Below are 20,881 nucleotides of genomic sequence, written 5' to 3'. Positions count from 1 at the left end.
GTTAAATGTCCATACTACCTAAATATAGCTACAGATTCAATGCAATACCTATCAAAATCCCAATGACACCTTTACAAAAATATAAAAAATAATCCTAACGTTCATATAAACCAAAAAATGACATCAAATAGCCAAGCAACCTTGAGAAGGAAGAAAGCTGATAGCTCACATTTCCTGATTATAAATATTTTCCAAAGCTAAAGTAATTAATACACTATGGTACTGGCACGAAGCTGGATATAGAAACCAGTAGAATAGAAGAGAGAGCTCACATAAATATATACAATCATCTGATCTTTGTCAAGGGGCTACAATGGTGAAAAGATTATTTCTCCAACAAATGGTGTTGAGAAAATTGGATATTCACATGAAGTTATACTATTATCTTACATATAACAAAAAAATTAACTCAGACTGTTTTGAAGACCAAAATTTAAAACCAGAAACTTTAAAACTCCTGGAATAAAATCTAGGGAAAGTGCTTCATTAAATTGGTCATGACAATAATTTCATGGATATAACACCAAAAGCACAGGCAACAGAGGCAAAATTAAACTAATGGAACTCCATCAAACTAAAAAGCTTCTGCCCAGCAAAAGAAACAATCAATAGAGTGAAAAGGCATACAGAATACATGAAAATTTATTTGTAAAGCATTTATGTGATAAGGGGTTAATTTCTAAAAGATACAAGACATGCTTATAACTCCATAGCAAAAAAATTAAAATAATCTGATTTAAGAATAGGCTAAAGACCTGAATAGAAATTTCTCCCAAGAAGACACAGAAATAACAACAGGTATATGAAAAGATGTTCAACATCACATATTATCATGGCAATGAAAATCAAAAACACAATTAGATATCCCCATACACCCGTTAGGATAGGTGTTATCAAAAAAAAAGAATAAGAAAAATGTTGGCATGAATGTGGAAATATTTGAACACTTACAAACTGTTGGTAGAATGCAAAATGATGCACCTAGTATAAAAAACAGTATGAAGATTCCTGAAAAAATTAAATATAGAACTACCACATGATGCAGCAACCTCACTTCTGGGTGTAGAATTAATTCAAAAGAATCAAAATCAGGATCTCAGAGATATTTGCACTTGCATGTTCATTGCAACACTCTTCACGATAGCCTTGATGTGAAAACAACCTAATGACTACTGAAAGATGAATAAATTAAGAAAATATGATAAATATGAACAATGGAATACTATTCAGTCTTAAAAAGAAAAGAAATTCTGCAACATGTGATAACATGTATGAACTTTGCTGACATTATGCTAAGTGAAATAAGCCCATCACAGAAGAATAAATACTGAGTGATTACATTTATGTGAGGCATATAAAAGAGTCAAACTCATGAAAGCAGAAAGTAGAATGGTGATTTACAGTGGTTGAGTAACAGGGGAAATAGGGAGTTGCTAGTCAATGGGTATAAAGTTTCAGTTATACAAAATGAATAAGTTCTAGAGATCTGCTGTACAACATTGTGCCTATAGTTAATAATACTGTATTGTACAGTTGACCTTCGAATAACATGAGATTTAGGGTGGCTGACCCCTCACACAGTTGACAATCTATGTATAACTTTTGGTTCCCCCAAAACATAACTACTGATAGCCTACCGTTGACCAGAAACCTTACCAATAGCATAAACGGTCAACATATATTTTCCATGTTATATGTATTATAGACTATATTCTTACTATAAAGTAAGCTAGAGAAAATGATATTTAGAAAATCACAAGGAAATATATTTACTATTCATTAAATAGAAGTGGGTCTCATAAAGTTTTTCATCCTCATCTCTTCACATTGAGTAGGTGGAGGAGGGAGGGAAGGCATTGTTCTTGCTTTCTGTAGGGTAGTAGAGGTGGAGGCAATGGATGGGGTAAAAAGGAAGACAGGAAAGGCAGGTACACACAGTGCACCTTTACAGAAATACATCAAAATTCCTATTTGACTTTGATGTTTAATCACTTCTCTAAAAATGTTTCTATATGATACCAATCCTTCTTCCACTGTTTGCTTTTGTTTCAGTGCCCACATTACAGAAAGTTCCACGTTGTAAAATACATCGAAACAGTCTTGAATAATCAGAACACTTCTGCCAGATTGTCTAATGTCAATTTGTTTCTGACACTGATTCTTCTATGTTTTTTCCTCATCATCTGAGATTGGTTCAGCACTTATCTTCATCAAGTTGTCTTCTGCTGACTCCTCTGATGTGGTGCCAATTAGCTCTTGAATGTCTCCAAGATCCATATTTTGAAATTCTTCACATCTTTGTTTGCCATATCTGCAATCTCTTTGTAATTTCCTTGAATGACCATGTTGCAAATCCTATGAAGTTATGCACTACATCAGGACAGTTTTCTCCAGTAGAAATTTGTTTCCTGCTTGATGGCTTTTTGTGGCTTTTTCTATAAAGATGATGGCAACTTCAATGGTGTAATCCTTTCAGACTTTTATAATGTTCTTTCTATAGGGGTTCTCTTCTACAGTATTGACAATCCTTTCTTTTGTTTTTTTTTTTTTGGTGGTTTACATAAAACAAACTGCATTTTTTTTATTTTTTTATTTTATTATTATTATACTTTAATGACAATCCTTTCTATAGCGTAACGTGTAATGAGCCTTAAATGTCCTTATAACCTCAGATCTATGGGCTGAATTAGAGACATTGGGATAAAGCAGACCACTTCAGCACCTTCAGTATTCAATTCATGGAGTTCTGGATGACCAACAGCATTGTCTATTACCAAAACAACTTTAAAAAAGCAAACCCTTTCTGCCACCATATTCCTTATACCATATACTTGGGGAACAAAGTATCAATGGAAACTGTCAGAACTTTTTAGTAAAAAAATGTTCTTATTGTTCAGTCCTTCTTGTTGTACAACCAAAACACTAAAAAGTGTTTTTTATCTTTCCCCTTCAAGGCTTAGGGATTAGCAGTTGTATAGGTAAGAACAGTTCTGATCCTAAACCCCACTGCATTTGCGTAGGACATCAGAGTTAGCCTATCCCTTCCTGCCTTAAATCCTGGTGCTCACGTGTCTTCCTTATTAATAAGCGTACTTTGTGGCATTTTTTTCCAGAATAGGGAACTTTCATTTAATTAAAAACCTGTTCGGGTAGATGTCCTTTCTTCTCAGTGATTTTCTTAATGCTATCTAGAACACTATTTCTGTTGCCTCCTGATTAGCAGAAGCTGCTTCTCCAGTTATCTTGACACTTTTCTGAGGCAAATCTCTTTCTAAAATTTTCAAATTATCCTTTAGTGACATTAAATTCTCCAGCTTTAAATCCTTCATTTTCCTTTTGCTTTAAGTTGTCATATAACGACTTCACTTTTTCTCAAATCATGTTTGAGTCTTACAGGTATACTTTTTAAAAATTTTTTATTTAATTTAAGTTCCAGGATACATGGGCAGGGTGTGCAGATTTGTTACATAGGTAAACGTGTGCCAGGGTGGTTTGCTGCACCTATCAACCCATCACCTACGTATTACTCCCAACATGCATCAGCTATTTTTCCTGATGCTCTCCCTCCTGCTGTGCCCACTCCCTGACAGGCCTCAGTATGTGTTGTTCCCCTCCCTGTGTCCACATATTCTCATTTTTCAGTACCCACTTATGAGTGAGAACATGTAGTGTTTGGTTTTCTGTTCCTGTTAGTTTGTTGAGGATAATGGCTTCCAGCTTCATCCACATCCCTGCAAAGGACATGATCTCATTCCTTTTTATAGCTGCATAGTATTCCATGGTGTATATATAGCACATTTTCTTTATCCAGTCTATCCTTGATCTGCATTTGGGATGATTCCTTGTCTCTAATTTAATAGCAGTGTTGCACCTACATAAAAGCTGCATTTTCAATATGAGATAAAAACTATTTCACTAAAAGCACAGGTTTTGTGCCCACTGGTGTAGCTGCAGTGAGGCTTCATGTTGCTCCATTTCTCTCTCTCTCTCTGTCTTTGTGTGTGTGCGTGTGTGTTTACAATGGTCCCTCTACTGGGTACACTTATATTGAAACAGTGGCCAGCTGCAGAGCTCAAACTACAGTACATATTAAACAATTTGACTTTTTCTTGTAATGTCATGTCTTTTCTGTGCTTCTGGGAGCACTTCCAGCACTTCATATGGCTCACACAGTGTTATTTAAGGTTGATGGTATTGCACTAAACAAAATGAAAAATACACAGGAACCACAGGAGTTCACTTTTTAAAGTGATTCATCATTTACTGGAGAGTGATGAAAACCACTCACATGGAGATGATGAATGACACGTGATATTTTAAGTAAATACTCTCAACACTTGAGCTAACTGCAATAACAACAGGAGATGGTTACATAATTTTTATGGCAGTAAAATATGCACTACAGTTAATTTTATTCAGTTATGACTTAATACTGTATTGTTATGTTTGGTTGCATTTCTCTTGACTGCAAATGGCATCATGTAAAATCTATAAGAGTTTTTCTGTGTAAAGTTTAAAAGTTTTAACTTTTAATAATAGATTTGTGCATATTTTGTTGTAGTAAATTATAAAGTAGTTTAGCATCTATATATGTTTTATTTATTCACGATATATCTGTATCTTAACATTTTCTAATTTCTAAGCTTTGTAGTTTATCTGTAGGTTTCTTCATATTGTCACAAATCTCAAAAAATGTTTCCAATACATTTATTGAAAGATCTATGTATAAGTGGATCTGCACAGTTCAAACCTGTGCTGTGCAAAGGTCAACTCTACTTTTAAAAATCTGTTAAGAAGGTAGATTTTAATTTAGTTGTTCTTACCACAATAAAATAATAAAATAATAAGAATTGAGAAAACACACACACGGAAAAACACACACCATAGAACTTCGAAGCACGATTAAATGATGCCATTACTCTGATCTATAAGGAAACTCATTGACATAAGAAAATACTGACATAATAAAATATTGACTTGATTTAAAACTATTTAGAAATAAATTATTTTCCATGATGAATCTGTCTTTAAAATTGATTTATGTGATCATATTGTTTTATAATTATATTGTTTTATAATCAACAACACAGACTGAATTCAGGAAATGATTGGTTAAATCAGTAACTCCATATACATGCGAAGTATTTATTTATCGCCTGTCAGAAATGTAATTTTGAGGACTTTTTTGGTTTTTTCACTGGTCTTTGTATAGGAACTAAAGAACATAACCTAGCTAGATATTGTCTGACAGTGTTTCCCTTGGGTAACATACCATGTTAAAATGTGGAAAATTCTACCAAAAAAAAAAAAATCTTAGTTTCTGGATGTTCTAGAAAACCAACCAGAAGGTCTTTTCAATGCTGCGTCCAAAATTCTGCATGAAAAGTGCAGGCCAGAGCTGGGTGGCGCCCGAGCTTTTGGGTGTGTGGTGATAGCAGTTTACCAACAGCAACCCTTCCCATTCTAACCATCAAACCCTAATTTCCGGTCTTTGACACTCTTTACTCATTTGTGTTATCCCTTTGGCTTGTGTAGGAATTGAAGTTTGCCAAAGTATACTTTATAATAAGTGCACTTCATGCTTCTCACTGAGTAGAGAAGATGTGATAATATTTGAACAGACAGGAGTAGAAATTGAATAACCGTGAATTCTAAAATGCTGTAATTATTTCTGAATAGAGTAGAGAGACTGCAAAACTATTACCCTAAAGACCTAAAGCCCTTCACCACTTATTTTGTACTCAGTGATAAAAGCAATTATGAAACTGGAATCAAATGACTAAATATAATATATAATGTGTAGCTACAGTAAGTCACATTTCTAAAATGGAAGATATAAATCATCATCAAGTATTTGCTTTTGTTTTACATTAGAAAGCACTCTCAAATTTGTTGGCCTACTGTGATGTCTATTCCTCTCAGAATGAATCCTTTGGTCTCATTGGAGTGATCTATTTAAGTCCTGGTGAGATAGAAAATCATATTCGTTTATTCACAAACACTAATCAGTTATTATTTGTTAAGACAGACACCATTCTGTCATGTTCTCAAAGAGATGGTGGGTAAGTACACACATATTTACAGATTGTTGTGAGAAGGGCTACAATAAAGACATGCTCTTGGTCATTAATAGGGGCACCGAATTGGAGACCAATGGAAAATGATTAAGTAAGGGTTATCTGAGGAAAGCTACATGTTGAAAGAGACTTTAAGAGCTATGAAAATAAAAGAGATAAAAGTTTTTCCAATTTTAAATAAAGGGGAGTGTGAGATTACAGGGTACAGAAATTCAGTCAATCATTGAATTAAGGTACAGATACTCAGCAAGAGAGGGAATATAGGGAACAAAGTGGGTTTGGAAATAAGATGATGAGACCAGCATTTGACAGGTTGAGTTTTAGGTAGTTATTTAAAAAAATCTAAGAAAAAAATTAATAAATAGTAGAAATATATATTTAAACAAATTATAGAAAAAATCCATTACAATTAGTAAATTACATAGAATTTTTTTGTGTTTCATTAGTGTAAGAAGCAGATTATAGTAGATGAGAAGTACATGGGAGATGAGACGATGAGGCACTTAGATGATTTTTTTCTAGGTACTTGACCTTGAAGATGAATTGAGAAACAGTTAATCAACTGGAAAGTCATTTGGGGATATAAAAAATGTACATGTGTAAATAGATGGGAGAGACTTGAGAGTGTTTGCTGAGGAAAAGAGAGGATGCAGATGAAGAAGAGGCAGAAAGATGAAATCTAAACCCCAGTTGGATCGATTAATATTAGTTAAAGATAGATACTTTTTCATAAGTATGGGTAAAACAAGATAAATATTAATATAGTACAGGTACATCTGTAGAAAGGAGGGCATGAAGTCGAGGCAGATATTACAACATGGGCTCTCATTCTTCTATGAGAGGAGAAATAAAGCCTCCGAGAGTGAAGACAAAAGTCATAAATTTTATTTATGTGTCCTCTCCTTCATTCATTTGTTCTACAAGCACTCATTAAATGTTGCCATAGGCCAAGCCCTCAGTGAGAGCCAGGAAAAATGACCATAACCAAAGCGCACTCTGTTGTCTCTTAAGCCACCCACACCATAAGCCAATGAAGCAGCCACAAGGAGATGTTAGCAAAGCAAACTCTGAATTCTACACATCCACCAAGTCACCATCAACTGAAAAATAAAATGTACTGGACTTGGCAGTCAGTTTTCAGAGAGGGACATTTTAAGTAATCTAAAATAAGTTTGTTAAAAATCTCTATTTACACATAGTTTTATAAGCAAAGTATAAAAAGGAGCTGAATTTCATTTTTATTCTGATTATTAATGCATTTATTTCCTACCTGTAACTTTTGGAAAATAGTAAGCAAAGTACTATTGAAAAAGTAAATTTAATTATTTGGAAGAATGGTGTCCTGCACTTAAAAGGCACTATCATGATACCTTGTTCCGATTGTACTTACTCAGATCCACATATCCGATATCCACATACATTTTAGCAAACAGAGATCCCAGCATAAAGGCAAAAACTAGACCAGTCATTCCCATTGCATTCACAGTACCTGTCAGTATTACAAAACAATTTAATCAGATACCGCAAATACTTGGTTTTTATTCAACATGTTTTTAAAAGTAATATTACACAATACATTTCTCCAAATATTTTTTCTAATAAAGAATACAATTAATGATACTATTATTTCAAAGGTAGACCTAGGGATTAACCATGCAATTTAATATTTTCTGTTTATTACCTAAATACAAGGAAGAATGTCCTTCTTTTGCAAAATCATCAATGTAAGAAATCCCCAATGGTACTATGGGGGTTTCCCCTATACCACGGAGCATATTCCCCATGAAGACATAGATCCACATGTGTGACCCAGATTTCTTCACACAACCTATCGAGACAAGAGAGTGTTTTATTTTAAACATTATTTTTAACATTCCTATTAGAAATGTAACTACTTTAAACCCTTTGCTATTCTATTTTTTTTCTAATTACAAGTGATTCATATTCACTTTGCAAAGTTTGAAAATAAGGAAGGGCACAAAGAAAACAAGTAAAAAATATCTATAATCACACTACACACAGAAGATCATTGCAAATGTTACTCTAGATCTTCTACACTTTTGGTGCACAAAATATGCATAATATTCATTATGTACAATATATAAATATCTAGTTTATTTTTAAGCTGCATACATAGTTATCTCTATATTATCACAATTTCCCCATGTTGTTAAGATTTCTTCTATGTGAAAATGTTAATGACTGTATAGTAGTGCGTTGAATAACAGTTCCCTCATTTGTTTAAACAATCTCCTTTTTTAGTTACAAAATATTTCCATTTTTTATTCTGTTAAACACAGATGTCATGGCTATAATTGTAAATAAGTCCTTGTGCACATTCCTGATTATTTTCTTAAGACTTATCACTAAAGTAGGTAAGTATATTTTTGTTCTTTAATATATATTAAAAATTAATCTCCAGAAAAAGTTATAAATTTTCAAACTTCCAGAAGTATATAAAATGTGAAATCTTATATTTCCTCCTTTCCATTTCTTTTCATTAAACTTTTGGGTTATAATTATAAATTATTATTTGTGTTATAATGGCACAAAATCTTCAAATGCTATAATATTTTGCATTTTTTATGAAGAGCAAAGTTACATTATTCACATATTTCTGTCACTTCCTGCTTTTTAAATTTTAAACGTGTACCTTTTTTGCCAGTTACCGACTAAATTTGTTCTCTTTCCTCATCTACTTATAAATATCCTTCATATATATTACAGTCACCCCTTGACATGTATAGAAGGATGTTTGTTTCAGGACAACTCATGTGTACCCAAATTCATGCATACTTAATTCCTCTGGTTGGCCCTGTGGAAACTACCTATAGAAGTAAGATCTCCATATGGGTGGGTTTCTCCTTCTGTTTGGTTGGATAAAAGCCACATATAAGTGAACAGGTGTAACTGCAATCTATGTTGTTCATGGGTCAACTGTGTATATTAACAGTATGATTTTGTCTGTATGTAAGGGTTAAATATTTTTCCTATTTGTTCTTAAATCAATTTTGCTAAAAAATCACATTTTATAGATGTAATTCGATATATAAATTTTATACTTTTTAACTGTCAGTATTAATTCTTACCTCTTTCTATTATCTCAGGTGGTGTTCTATTGAGTGATAACATTTGATTAATTAAACAGTTTGGTAAGTTTGATGTTGAATTTTCTGATGGATCAATATTGATTTCTTTAGAATACCTGTAACTATAAGAGTAACACTGGATTGAACATTTTGCTTATCTGCTGAATATTTTCACCTTTCCCAAAAATGCAGAAAAATTTTCCCCTTTGTTGACACTGTCTTCGAATTACCAGACTTCTCTTTGTCAATTTCCCAGCATGTATGTCAGAAGAGATGATAAGTGGGGGTGGGGGTGGGGCGGGAATGGGAGTATCTACTAAGACAGATAATTCAACACACCATGGATAAAGTGGGTTATCACTTTTCTATAATCCTAGGAGTGCTTATATTCTGGTCAAGATGTAAAATATCCTGTTTCACCTGTTTTTTTTTTAATCTGTTAAATATATCTATTTATCCCTTTGAGTTATCACCAAAGATAGTAAGTCTGTCTGATTTTCTTTCATGGACACACACACACTAATACTTGACTCTTCAAAACTCAATTAAAAATTTCTAACCTATTTTAACTTTATGAGGAAGAACTTAATAAGAACAAAAGAGATGGTGCTGAATTAGAGACAGATGCTGATATCCAAAAGTACTAAGGAGCTCTGTGAGCTCTGAGGGCAGCACATAGTGTGCCAGGTATTATGTTCAGCTTCAATGAACTAGAAATAAAGCTCAATTTTTGTACTTTAGAGATTTCACACTCTCTGAGATAAAAGCATATGATCAAAGACACAATAAGTTTAATATGTAAGGTCCCAAGTTGTCACATACACACACAAAAGAGATGATCAGCTTTGCTTGGAGGTGGTGGGTAGATCAAAGAAGACTTTGCAATGTGCGTGACAGATAAAATGAATATTGAAGATGGATAGAAGTTTAACTGGTAGACAAAGGAAGAAAAGTATTCATGGCTGTAGAAACAACAGGTGCAAAGAGATGACATACTCTGGCACATTTAGAGAACTGTAAGCCTGGAATGTGGCCCTCAAATGTGGGGAGCAATGGAAGACGAAGCTGTGATGGTTGCATCTAAGCATGTTCTCCATAAAAATCATGAAGAATAAGATAGTAAGAAGATTAGAAGGAATTATGGGACACTGAAATTATGGTGTCAGAAGTAGAGAAAAAGGACGGGCATGATGAAGAGGCCACAAAGGTAGAAAAATGAATCAAGATTATGGACTATGATGAGTATTAGAGCAGTACCATTAAGAAGAAAGTTCTTATAAAGGTCAAATGTAGGAAAAGAACAGAATTAATATGATGACCAAAAGGCATGATTGCTGGATATGGCAATGAGTAAGTAATTGGTGTCTCTAACAGGGACTGCTCATTGTCGCTCAGTATCCTTTTTTTTCTCCTTCCATAGTAACAGAAGTTGGGATTTTTAGCTGGAAACCATGTCCTGGAATAAAGTCTTTCCCCCCCCAGTATCTATATACCTATGTGCAAAATGTAACCAATTTCTGGTAAATGTGAAGCCAGTGGAAACATTTTGCTTCTGAAAATGCTCCTTAAGCCTCAGTCTGTGTGCATTTTTGGTTCTTCTCCTCGTTCTTCTTCCCTTCTTCTATCCTGCTGCCAGAAAATACATTGCCACAATTTGTACCATGAGGCCAAGGCCATGCAAGGCATAGCACTATGATGAAAAGAATAAAATCATATTATCCTTGGACTAACTACATTAACTTTTATGTAAAAAATAAGCGCTGTCTTTTTTAAGTTTTAGCTATTTCCAGTTTTCTCTTATGAACACCTTACGCTAATCATAACTACGCAGTTACTTTAGAAAGAACAACTTTGGTGTAATGCTGTTGGGAAAACTTATATGCAGCAGGTGAAGCTGTGAAGTCTTACTGAGTATTATTAAAATCTTACAGGCAAAGACATGAAGTACACGTGTTATACTTCGTGTAATAAATAGCTTATTTATTTCATTTGAAACTTTACATCTTATGTAATATTATTCTTATTTCAAAGTCTATGAAAGCCATAATGAATAAAGCAATACATTAACTATCATATAAAAGAAATATACTCCATTTCTAGACATACTTAGTGAATATTCTCAAAAGACAACTATTTAAAGGATAAAATAAAATTCTACTGCTAATTTACAAGTTGCTGATAATGAATGGCTCAGTGCTGTTTAACACTTACTATCCCATGAAGAAATGTGGTAAAGCCATCAAAATACTTCCAGTGCCCATAAGAAGACAACCAATTCCAATTAACTTTGGTCTGTGTAGTTTAGATCCAAAGTAACTTACAAATACAATCACGAACAAATTTCCTAGAAAGAGAACAAAATTATGTTGACATGACTTAGTTCAATTTTGTATCTGATAGAACTGAATGCCCCAGAATGACTGCGAATAAAGCCCAAGACATCATACCTTCCCTCAAAGACCATGTAATTTAATTGTGAAGATCAGCTCTCCTGCATTAAACCACTAATTGAAATTTGTATAGTACTAATGATAAGTAGAATAGGTTTTATATGCAAACAAAACACTTAGGTAATTTGGCAATATGAGAGAAGCAAAATGTTATTGAAAGTTTGGAGTTTACTGCATTGCGTTGGGATGGAAAAATGTCTTCCTAATCTGAGAAATCTTTTTATCATCATTCATGCATTATTAAAATTTATTTCCAGCATTCTTTAAGTTTATACTATATACCTACCACGGTGCTCAGAGTCAGAAATATAAAAAAAGAATAAACCATGGTACCCGTTCTCTAGACACACATTAGTAATAAAATAAAACAGATGAATAGAGATACTATTAGGTTACGGAAATAGCTTAAATTATGGGCTTTGTGAAAATCTCCTGGAGGAGACGTCATTTGAGATTTAATGTTGAGTATAAATTATTTAGATTAAAACGTGGAAGAAGAGCAATCAGAGCAGACCAATTCGGATTTATCTGTAGCCTGATATATAACAATTAACAGACAACAATTAATAATTATTGAACATTGATGAAAAATAGTAGCATGAAAGAAGAGCATCAAAACAGACCAGCAGATAAAGCAACATAAGCATAAGTACTTAAACAAGATTAAACTAAAAACAGTAAAAACGTTTTTTTAAAAATTCTGTTAGCATATTTAGAGGTACAAGGGCATGTAGCATCCATAAAATCAGAATGGCAGACTAAAAGTAACAAAAGAATGATAAAGTATTGTTATAAATTTAAAATATTATTAAAAATTTACAAATTAGAACTTGATATAATAAGATGACATTAGAGAAGATTGATGAAACATAAGGAAAATAGGTAGAAATTTAGAAGAAAATAATTTAAAAGCAAAAATATCCAGAAAATATATTATTTATATCATATATGTTACAGAATAATAATAGAAAAAAACAAATAGAAAACAGAAAATAAACTCGCTGGCCGGGTGAGATGGCTAACGCCTATAATCCCAGCACTTTGGGAGGCCAAGGCGGGTGGATAATCTGAGGTCAGGAGTTCGAGACCACCCTGGACAACATGGTGAAACCCCGTCTCTACTAAAAATACAAAATTAACTGACATGCTGGTGCATGCCTGTAATTCCAGCTACTTGGGAGACTGAGGCAAGAGAATCTCTTGAACCCGGGAGGCGGAGGTTGTAGTGAGCTGAGATCATGCCATTGCACTGCAGCCTGGATAGCAAGAATGAAAAACTGTTTCCCTCCTCCCCCCGCAAAAAAAAAAGAAAAGAAAGAAAATATTGGGAGGCCAAGGCTGGTGGATCACGAGGTTAGGAGGTCGAGACCATGGTGAAACCCCGTCTCTACTAAAAATACAACAACAACAACAACAAAATTAGCTGTGCGTGGTGGCGGGCGCCTGTAGTCCCAGCTACTCGGGAGGCTGAGGCAGGAGAATGGCGTGAACCAGGGAGGCGAGCTTGCAGTGAGCCGAGATCGCACCACTGCACTCCAGCCTGGGCGACAGAGCGAGACTCCGTCTCAAAAAAAAAAAAAAGAAAAGAAAAGAAAGAAAAAGAGAAGAAATTCACTGTGTTAGAGGAAGACTTAAGATGAAAGTTTCTGCTTTTATCCAGCAGAATTAATATAGAAAGAGACAGTCTCAGATATATGCTGGTATATTTTCAGAGATTTAGAGATAAAAAAGAGATTCATAGTGCATAAAAATTACAATGGCATTAATTTCTTATATACAACACTGAATGTTATGAAACAGTAGATAAATAATTTAAACGTTTTGAGAAAAAGGGATTTTGAATGTTTAATTCCATATCCAGACAAATTATCACTTAAATATGCTAGTCAAATAAGCACATTTTCCAAGAAAATATGCTACATTTTAAATTCTTCCTAAAAAAATAATTACAGTCATCCCTTAGTGTCCATGGGTTATTGCTTCTAGGATGCTCTGTAGATACCAAGATTTGTGGATATTCAAGTTCCTTAAGTAAAAAGGTGTAATATTGCATAAAACCTATCCCCTATCCATACCCTCTTGTATACTTTATATCATATCTAGATAATGTCTAATACTTAATATAATGTAAATACTATGTAAATAGTTGTTATTCTGTTGTTGTTATTTGTATTATTTTTACAATTGTATTGCTACTTTTTAATTTTTATATTTTTTGAGTATATCTTGCATCCACGGTTGGTTGAATCCATGGATGTGGGAACTGTGTATACAGAAGGTCATCTATACATGAAGCTACATTCCAGAAAGACTAAAGATGAGATTTGAAGTCACAAGATTCAAGAAACAGAGGAAAGCAAAGAAACAAAACTGATAATGATGTTCAAATAAGTGCTGTAAACAGCTTCAAAGTTTAACAAAAATACAAAGGATCAATTTCTTAACAAAAGGAGACATTCAGTGAATTAAACTTTAAAACTAATAACATTCTAATTCTAAAATCCTTGATGATTTCATTGAACCTGAGAGGTGAAAGAGTGAAGGACATGTAGAGTGTAATATCTTTGAATCACAAATATTTTGAATTGATTTAAAGAGATGTCTTCCTTTGACAATTACTTTTAAAATATTATTTAGTTAAGCATATTGTAAATACAGTTACATGAGAAACAAAAATTATATACAATATTTGCAGTTTATATAATAGACAATTGGGAGGTCCCTCTAAATAATTAGAAAGTGAAAAGAAGAGGGAAATTTAGCAGAGACTGTGAGCTAGCAATACATAAGAAAAAAATTTCAATTATTATTTAAAACTTCACTATTGTTGCAGAAATACAAATTAAAATGAAGGCAACAAAGCAATATCTTCAATGTTCCCCCAAAAAGACTTTAACCCCTCAATTGTGTACCCCGTTAGACACTAGAATCTAGTGTAGGTTGCTCCTATACAGTCCCTCCCTCCTAAAACCATAAGAATTATAGTCCTCCCCCAGACTTTCTTCACACTGGGGCACCTTGAGGCAAGGGAGGTAAAGCTTCACAAGGCATTAATTTGCAAACAATGAGTTTGTGTAGGATTAGAGTTTTTCAACATCATCACTATAAACATTTTGGGAAGGATTGTTCTTTGTTGGTAAGTCTGTCCTGTGCATTGCACAATGTTTAGCAGCATCCCTGGCCTCTACCCCTGGGTACCAGTAGCATCCTCCCTTCCTCAGCTTATTTATGGCAACTAAAAATGTCTTCAGATATTGTCAAATCACTCATGAGGGACAAATTTACACCTGGCTGAGAGCCAAGTGTTAAAAACGGTTTGTTTTTTTAACATATGCAAGTATGGTTATTAAAATAGAAAAAAAAAAGCTACCTATTTCGAAGCTTCCATCAATTAAACCAGCAAGAGAAGAGGATATCTCAAATCTCCTTTCTATTTGAGTGCTTGATATTTTCATAAAAATTCCAGCTAGTGCTTTAGCAACATAGCTGAATGACAGGAGTGTCAAGAAGATCTGAAAAACAGCAGAAAGAGAAAATTGATTAATTAAAGAACTGTATAATGTTTATAGGTATGTGGAATTAAAATAGTTTTTTTCTTTACTTACAAACATTATTTTTATCTTAAAAAGCATACTCATCTTTTTTCCTATACAAGTTGGAACTTGTCAGCCCTATAACTTTTTTTTTAGTGATTTTTTTTTATTTCATGAGTTTTGGGGGTACAGGTGGTTTTGGTTACATGGAGAGGTTCTTTAGTGGTGATTTCTGAGATTTTAGTACACCTGTCACCCAAGCAGTGTACACTGTACCCCATATGTAGTCTCACCCTCATTCACCTCCCAACCATTCCCCTGAGTCCCCAGAGTCCATTATACCACTGTAATGCCTTTGCATCCTCATTGCTTAGCTCCCTCTTATAAGTGAGAACATACAATATTTGGTTTCCCATTCCTGAGTTACTTCACTTAGAATAATGGTCTCCAGTTCCATCCAAGTTGCTGCAAAAGACATTATGTCATTCCTTTTTATGGCTGAGTAGTATTCCAAGGTGTATATATGCCACATTTTCTTTTATTGTTTTTATTTTTATTATTTATTTTTTATTTTACTTTAAGTTCCAGGATACATGTGCAGAAAATGCAGGTTTGTTACATAGGTATATGTGTTCCATGGTGGTTTGCTGCACCTATTGACCCATCCTCTCAGTTCTCTCCCCTTGCCCCCCAACTCCCAGCAGGCTCTGGTATGTGTTGTTCCCTCACTGTGTTCATGTGTTCTCACTGCTCACCTCCTGCTTACGAGTGAGAATATGTGGTGTTTGGTTTTCTCTTCCTGTGTTAGTTTGCTGAGGATGATGGCTTCCAGCTTCATCCATGTCCCTGCAAAGGACATGATCTCATTCCTTTTTATGGCTGTGTAGTATTCCATGATGTATATGTACCACATTTTCTTTATCCAGTCTAACATCGATGAGCAATTTGGGTTGGTTCCATGACTTTGCCATTGTAAATAGTGTTGTAATAAGCATACTTGTACATGTGTCTTTAGAGTAGAATGATTTATAATCCTTTGGGTATATACTCAGTAATAGGATTGCTGGGTCAAATGGTATTTCTGATTCTAGATCCTTGAGGAATTGTCATACTGTCTCCCACAATGATGGAAGTAATTTACTTTCCTATCAACAGTGTAAAAGCGTTCCTATTTCTCCACAGCCTCACCAGCATCTTTTGTTTCTTGACTTTTTAATAATCGCCATTCTGACTGGCATGAAATGGCATCTCATTGTGGTTTTGATATACATTTCTCTAATGATCAGTGATGTTGAGCTTTTTATCATGTTTGTTGGCCATATAAATGTTTTCTTTTGAGAAGTGTCTTTCATATTCTTTGCTCACTTTTTGATGGGTTTTTTATTTTTTTCTTGTACATTTTTGCAATCTATCCATCTGACAAAAGTCTAATATACTATAACAGTATTATCACTACACTAGTAAAGCATGATTTTCTAACTTGGTTGCAATATTCGATTGTTAGAGGAGTATAATCAGGGTTGTTATTTTTAAATTAATATTGTTAACTGATTTATAGGAAGCTAGACACTGTTCTCAGATGGCCACAATGGTGAGCTATTTTTTATTTCCATGTGAATAGCGTAGGCTAACTGGGAGGAGGGTGGTGGTACATTCGCAAAGACAGCATTTCCAGGAGCCAGCTAAAATATTGAACTTTGTGGAGGCAAAGAGGAATTTTATGACCAACAGAAATGACTGTATCAATGTGAGATGTAGTGGTTATAGATGTTTTAATTTCCAATTTTACTTTAACAAAATGCATTGATTCATCCTTTCTCTTAAAGCTCACATCTACATCCTTAAGCTATTCCTTTAGCCCCACTATTAAAATATTACCCGCTTCTGAACTGCAGGTTTGTGTTCCCCCCAAATTTTTATGTTGAAACCCAAATTTCCAGTGTGGTGATAATTGGAGATGGAGCCTTTTAGGGGTACTTGGTCACAAGAGTAGAACACCCTAATAATAAAAGAAATGAGAGATTCTCTCCCTCTCTCTATGCCATATGAGGACACAGTGAGAAGATAGCCATCTGCAAACCAGAAAGAAGCCCTCATCAGAACTCAGTTATGCTGGCACCCTGATCTCAGACTTCTCAGACTTCAGAAATGTGAGAAATAAAGTTCTGTTCTTTAGTTAGCAATCTTTGCTATTCTACCATTCTAAACTAACTAGGAGACCCCTTCTTACCACCTTCTATATTCCCAGTGGTCTGCACCACCACGTCTTGCCTCAATTACTGCAATAGCCTCTTGCTACATCTTTCTAGTTCTGCACAAGTCTGCCCAAAGGCATCTTCTCAAAACGGTAGCTAGAGAAATCCTTTCAAAATAATTTAAAAATAAATAGATCATGCTGCCACTCAGTGTCTTCCCATGCGCCTTACAGCAATATCAAGCCTTTCCAATAACCTACAAGACCATGAATAATCTATCTTCTCATCTGAGAGGAGTCAACTCTGACAGCTTGTACATACAGAAGTACATACAGTCTTTGTGTCAGAGAATAGTAATGAAAATTGTTCAATCATAATCATTTCAGAGACTATTATGGGCACCTCTTTTCACACAAACTAGAAAACCAAAAAAAAAAACAGATGGATTCCTGGAAATATACAACATCCCAACATTAAACCAGAAATAAATTGAAATCCTTTTTTTTTTTTTTTTTTTTTTGAGATGGGGTCTCACTCTGTTGCCCAGGCTGGAGTGCAATGGTGCAATCTCAGCTCTTGAAACCTCCACCTCCTGGGTTCGAGCAATTCTCCTGCCTCAGCCTCCTGAGTAGCTGGGATTATAGGCATGCACCACCATGCCCGTCTAGTTTTTGTATTTTTAGTAGAGATGGGGTTTCACCTTATTAGACAGGCTAGTCTTGAACTTCTGACCTCATGATCTGCCTGCCTCGGCCTCCCAAAGTAATGGGATTACAGGGATGAGCCACCACGCCTGGCCCTGAAATATTAAATAAGACTGATAGACATCTAGCTAGATTAATTAAAAAAAAAAAGAGGGAAGATCCAAATAAACACAATAGGAATGACAAATGACACCAACCCCAGAGAAAAACAAAAAAGCCTCAGAGACTATTATGAGCACCTCTTTTCACACAAACTAGAAAACCACAGGAGGAACACCTCCAGGCACAGGTTTGCACAAGAGGTAGAGTCACAATTCTTCTCTATGTGGAACATCAACATTCTTGCAGACAAGATGTACCTGTCTGATATAAATAGCCAGAACACTGGGTCAAGGGTGTGTCTGGAATGGGAATAGCTTTCCTGTAGACCTGACAGAGCTGCTGAGGTGGATATGGTCCTTCTCTCTGTTAAGATCTCAGTGAGTTTCACTGAGATCACCCTCATCCACCTTTGTCAAGAATAGGACCTCTGCCCACCATCGGGTATTGCAATTACCCACCCAATTTAGCCACAGCTGGTTTTTAAACATGGACACCTCCCACACTGGACTAAAGCCTGAACTATTTAACCCAGTAACTAAAATAAATAGGAAAAAATAAACAAAAAAGTGCACACCAGAGTGGAATGAGATAAGCTTCAAGAGACCTCTGTCATTCCAACTCTATAGGAGATTGTGAACTTGCTTACACACTGAGCACATTGCTACTACAACTAGCATCAGAGAAAGCCATCATACAAAGACTCTCTATAACCAAGGAATTCATACAGTTTTTCCCCATTAAAGTACAAAGAGCCAAATTAAGCTACAATAAACTATAAACATTAAAATCACATACTTGGGGGGGAGAAATTAAATAAATACAACAGTCAAATTAAAAATGAATTTAAGAATAATTAGGCTGGGTGCAGTGGCTCACACTTGTAGTTCCAGCACTTTGGGAGGCCAAGATGGGCGGATCATGAAGTCAGGAGATCAAAACCATCCTGGCCAACATGGTGAAACCCCGCCTCCACTGAAAATAGAAAAATTAGCTGGGCGTGGTGGCAAACGCCTGTAATCCCAGCTACTTGGGAGGCTGAGGTAGGAGAATCACTTGAACCCAGGAGGCAGATGTTGCAGTAAGCCGACATCGTGCCACTGCACTTTAGCCTGGTGACAGAGCAAAACTCTGGAAAAAAAAAAAAAAGAAGCATTAGAAGAAATACTCTACCCAAATAAGAGAAAAACAAACAGAAAGACAATTTTGTTAATATGACAAAATAGGGTTCTGTAACACCTCAAAAGATTATACTAGCACTCTAGCAATTGATCCAAACCTAGATGAAATCTTTGGAATACAAAATAAAGAATTTAATAGGTTGATTATAAAGCTACTCAAAGAGATACTTGAAAAAGGTGAAAACCTACATTAAGAAATGAAAAAAAAATTCAGGATATGAAGGAAACATTTTATAAAGTGATAGATATCTTAAAGATAAACCAATCAGAACTTTTGGAAATGAAAGACAAATTTAGAAATTACAAAATGCAGTGAAAAGTTTCCACAATAGACTAGAACAAATAGAAGAAAAAAATCAAAGCTCAAAGACTAGGCTTTTAAATTTACCCAAACAGACAAAAATAAAGGAAAAGAATAAAAATAAATGAAGTTTTCAAGATCTATGGGATTATGGAAAAGGGCCAAACCTAAGAATAATTGGTGTTCCTGAGGGAGAAAATAAAAAGTCTTGGAAGCATATTTCAGGGAACAATTGAGGAAAATTTCCTGGCCTTGCAATAAATTTAGATATTCAAATATGAGAAGCTCAAACAATTCCTGGAGATTCACTGCAAAAAGGTCATCACCAAGGTATGTAGTCATCAGGCTACATAAAGTCTGTATGAAAAATGACTTCTGAGAGCTCTAAGTCAAAAGCATTAGGTAACATATAAAGGAAAACCTATAAGACTAACAGCAGACTTCTCAGCACAAACCTTACTAGCCAGAAGGGATGAGGGTCCTATCTTCAGGCTCCTTAAACAGAATAACTGTCAGGCAGAAATTTTGTATCTGGTAAAACTAAGTTATATAAATGAAGGAGAAATAAAGTCATTTTTAGACAAACAAATAATGAGGGAATTTGTTACTACCAGACCAGCCTTACAAAAAATTCTGAAAAGGGTTTTAAATCTTGAAATAAAAGCTTGATATGCACCAAAACAGAATTTGAAAGCATAAAACTCAAAGGGCCTCTAAAAGAATTACACAATTTAAAAAAATATCTAAGTAACCATTCAAATGATGAGCAGGAAAATACCTTATATCTAAATATTAATGTTGAATGTAAGTGTCCAAAATGCTTCACTTAAGAGATACTGATCAACAGAACGTATAAAGAATCACAAACCAAATATCAACTTTCTTCACATGACTCACATAATACATAAGGATTCATAAAACTCAAGGTAAAGGGGTGAAAAAAGATATTGCATGGAAATGGAAAACAAAAGTCAGCAGAAGTAGCTATTCTTATATCAAATAAATCAGACTTTAAAACAACAGCAGTAAAAAAAAGACATAGAACATAATTATATAATGAAAGAAGGATCAATCCAACAAGAAGATATTAATTTTATATGCACCAAACAATGGAGCACCTAGATTCATAAAACAATTACTACTGGACCTAAGAAATGAGATAGACAGCAATACAATAATAGTGGATGGCTTGAAGACATCACTGACAGCACTAGACAGATTATCTAGCCAGAAAAGCAATAAAAAATGGACT

At 34.5% G+C, this 20,881-nt stretch overlaps 1 protein-coding gene across 1 annotated transcript in view; it reads right to left on the bottom strand.

Annotated features, from left to right (window-relative positions):
* The window catches only part of LOC134759462 (putative solute carrier organic anion transporter family member 1B7), an 81,146-nt gene extending 66,023 nt beyond the window's left edge, over positions 1-15,123 (bottom strand). The window contains exons 1-5 of the mRNA XM_063711967.1: positions 14,987-15,123; positions 11,378-11,510; positions 9,167-9,288; positions 7,759-7,905; positions 7,468-7,566 (exon numbers count right to left, since the gene is read on the bottom strand). Coding sequence (XP_063568037.1) covers positions 7,468-7,566; positions 7,759-7,905; positions 9,167-9,288; positions 11,378-11,510; positions 14,987-15,071 — 586 coding nt within the window. The 5' untranslated portion in view covers positions 15,072-15,123. The remainder of the gene's footprint in view (positions 1-7,467; positions 7,567-7,758; positions 7,906-9,166; positions 9,289-11,377; positions 11,511-14,986) is intronic.
* Positions 15,124-20,881: the final 5,758 nt, after the last annotated feature.

The sequence above is a fragment of the Pongo abelii genome, chromosome 10 (assembly GCF_028885655.2).
Source record: "Pongo abelii isolate AG06213 chromosome 10, NHGRI_mPonAbe1-v2.0_pri, whole genome shotgun sequence".
Taxonomy (NCBI): domain Eukaryota; kingdom Metazoa; phylum Chordata; class Mammalia; order Primates; family Hominidae; genus Pongo; species Pongo abelii.
The sequence above is the reverse complement of the archived record's forward strand: the minus strand, read 5'-3'. Positions and strand labels throughout refer to the sequence as shown.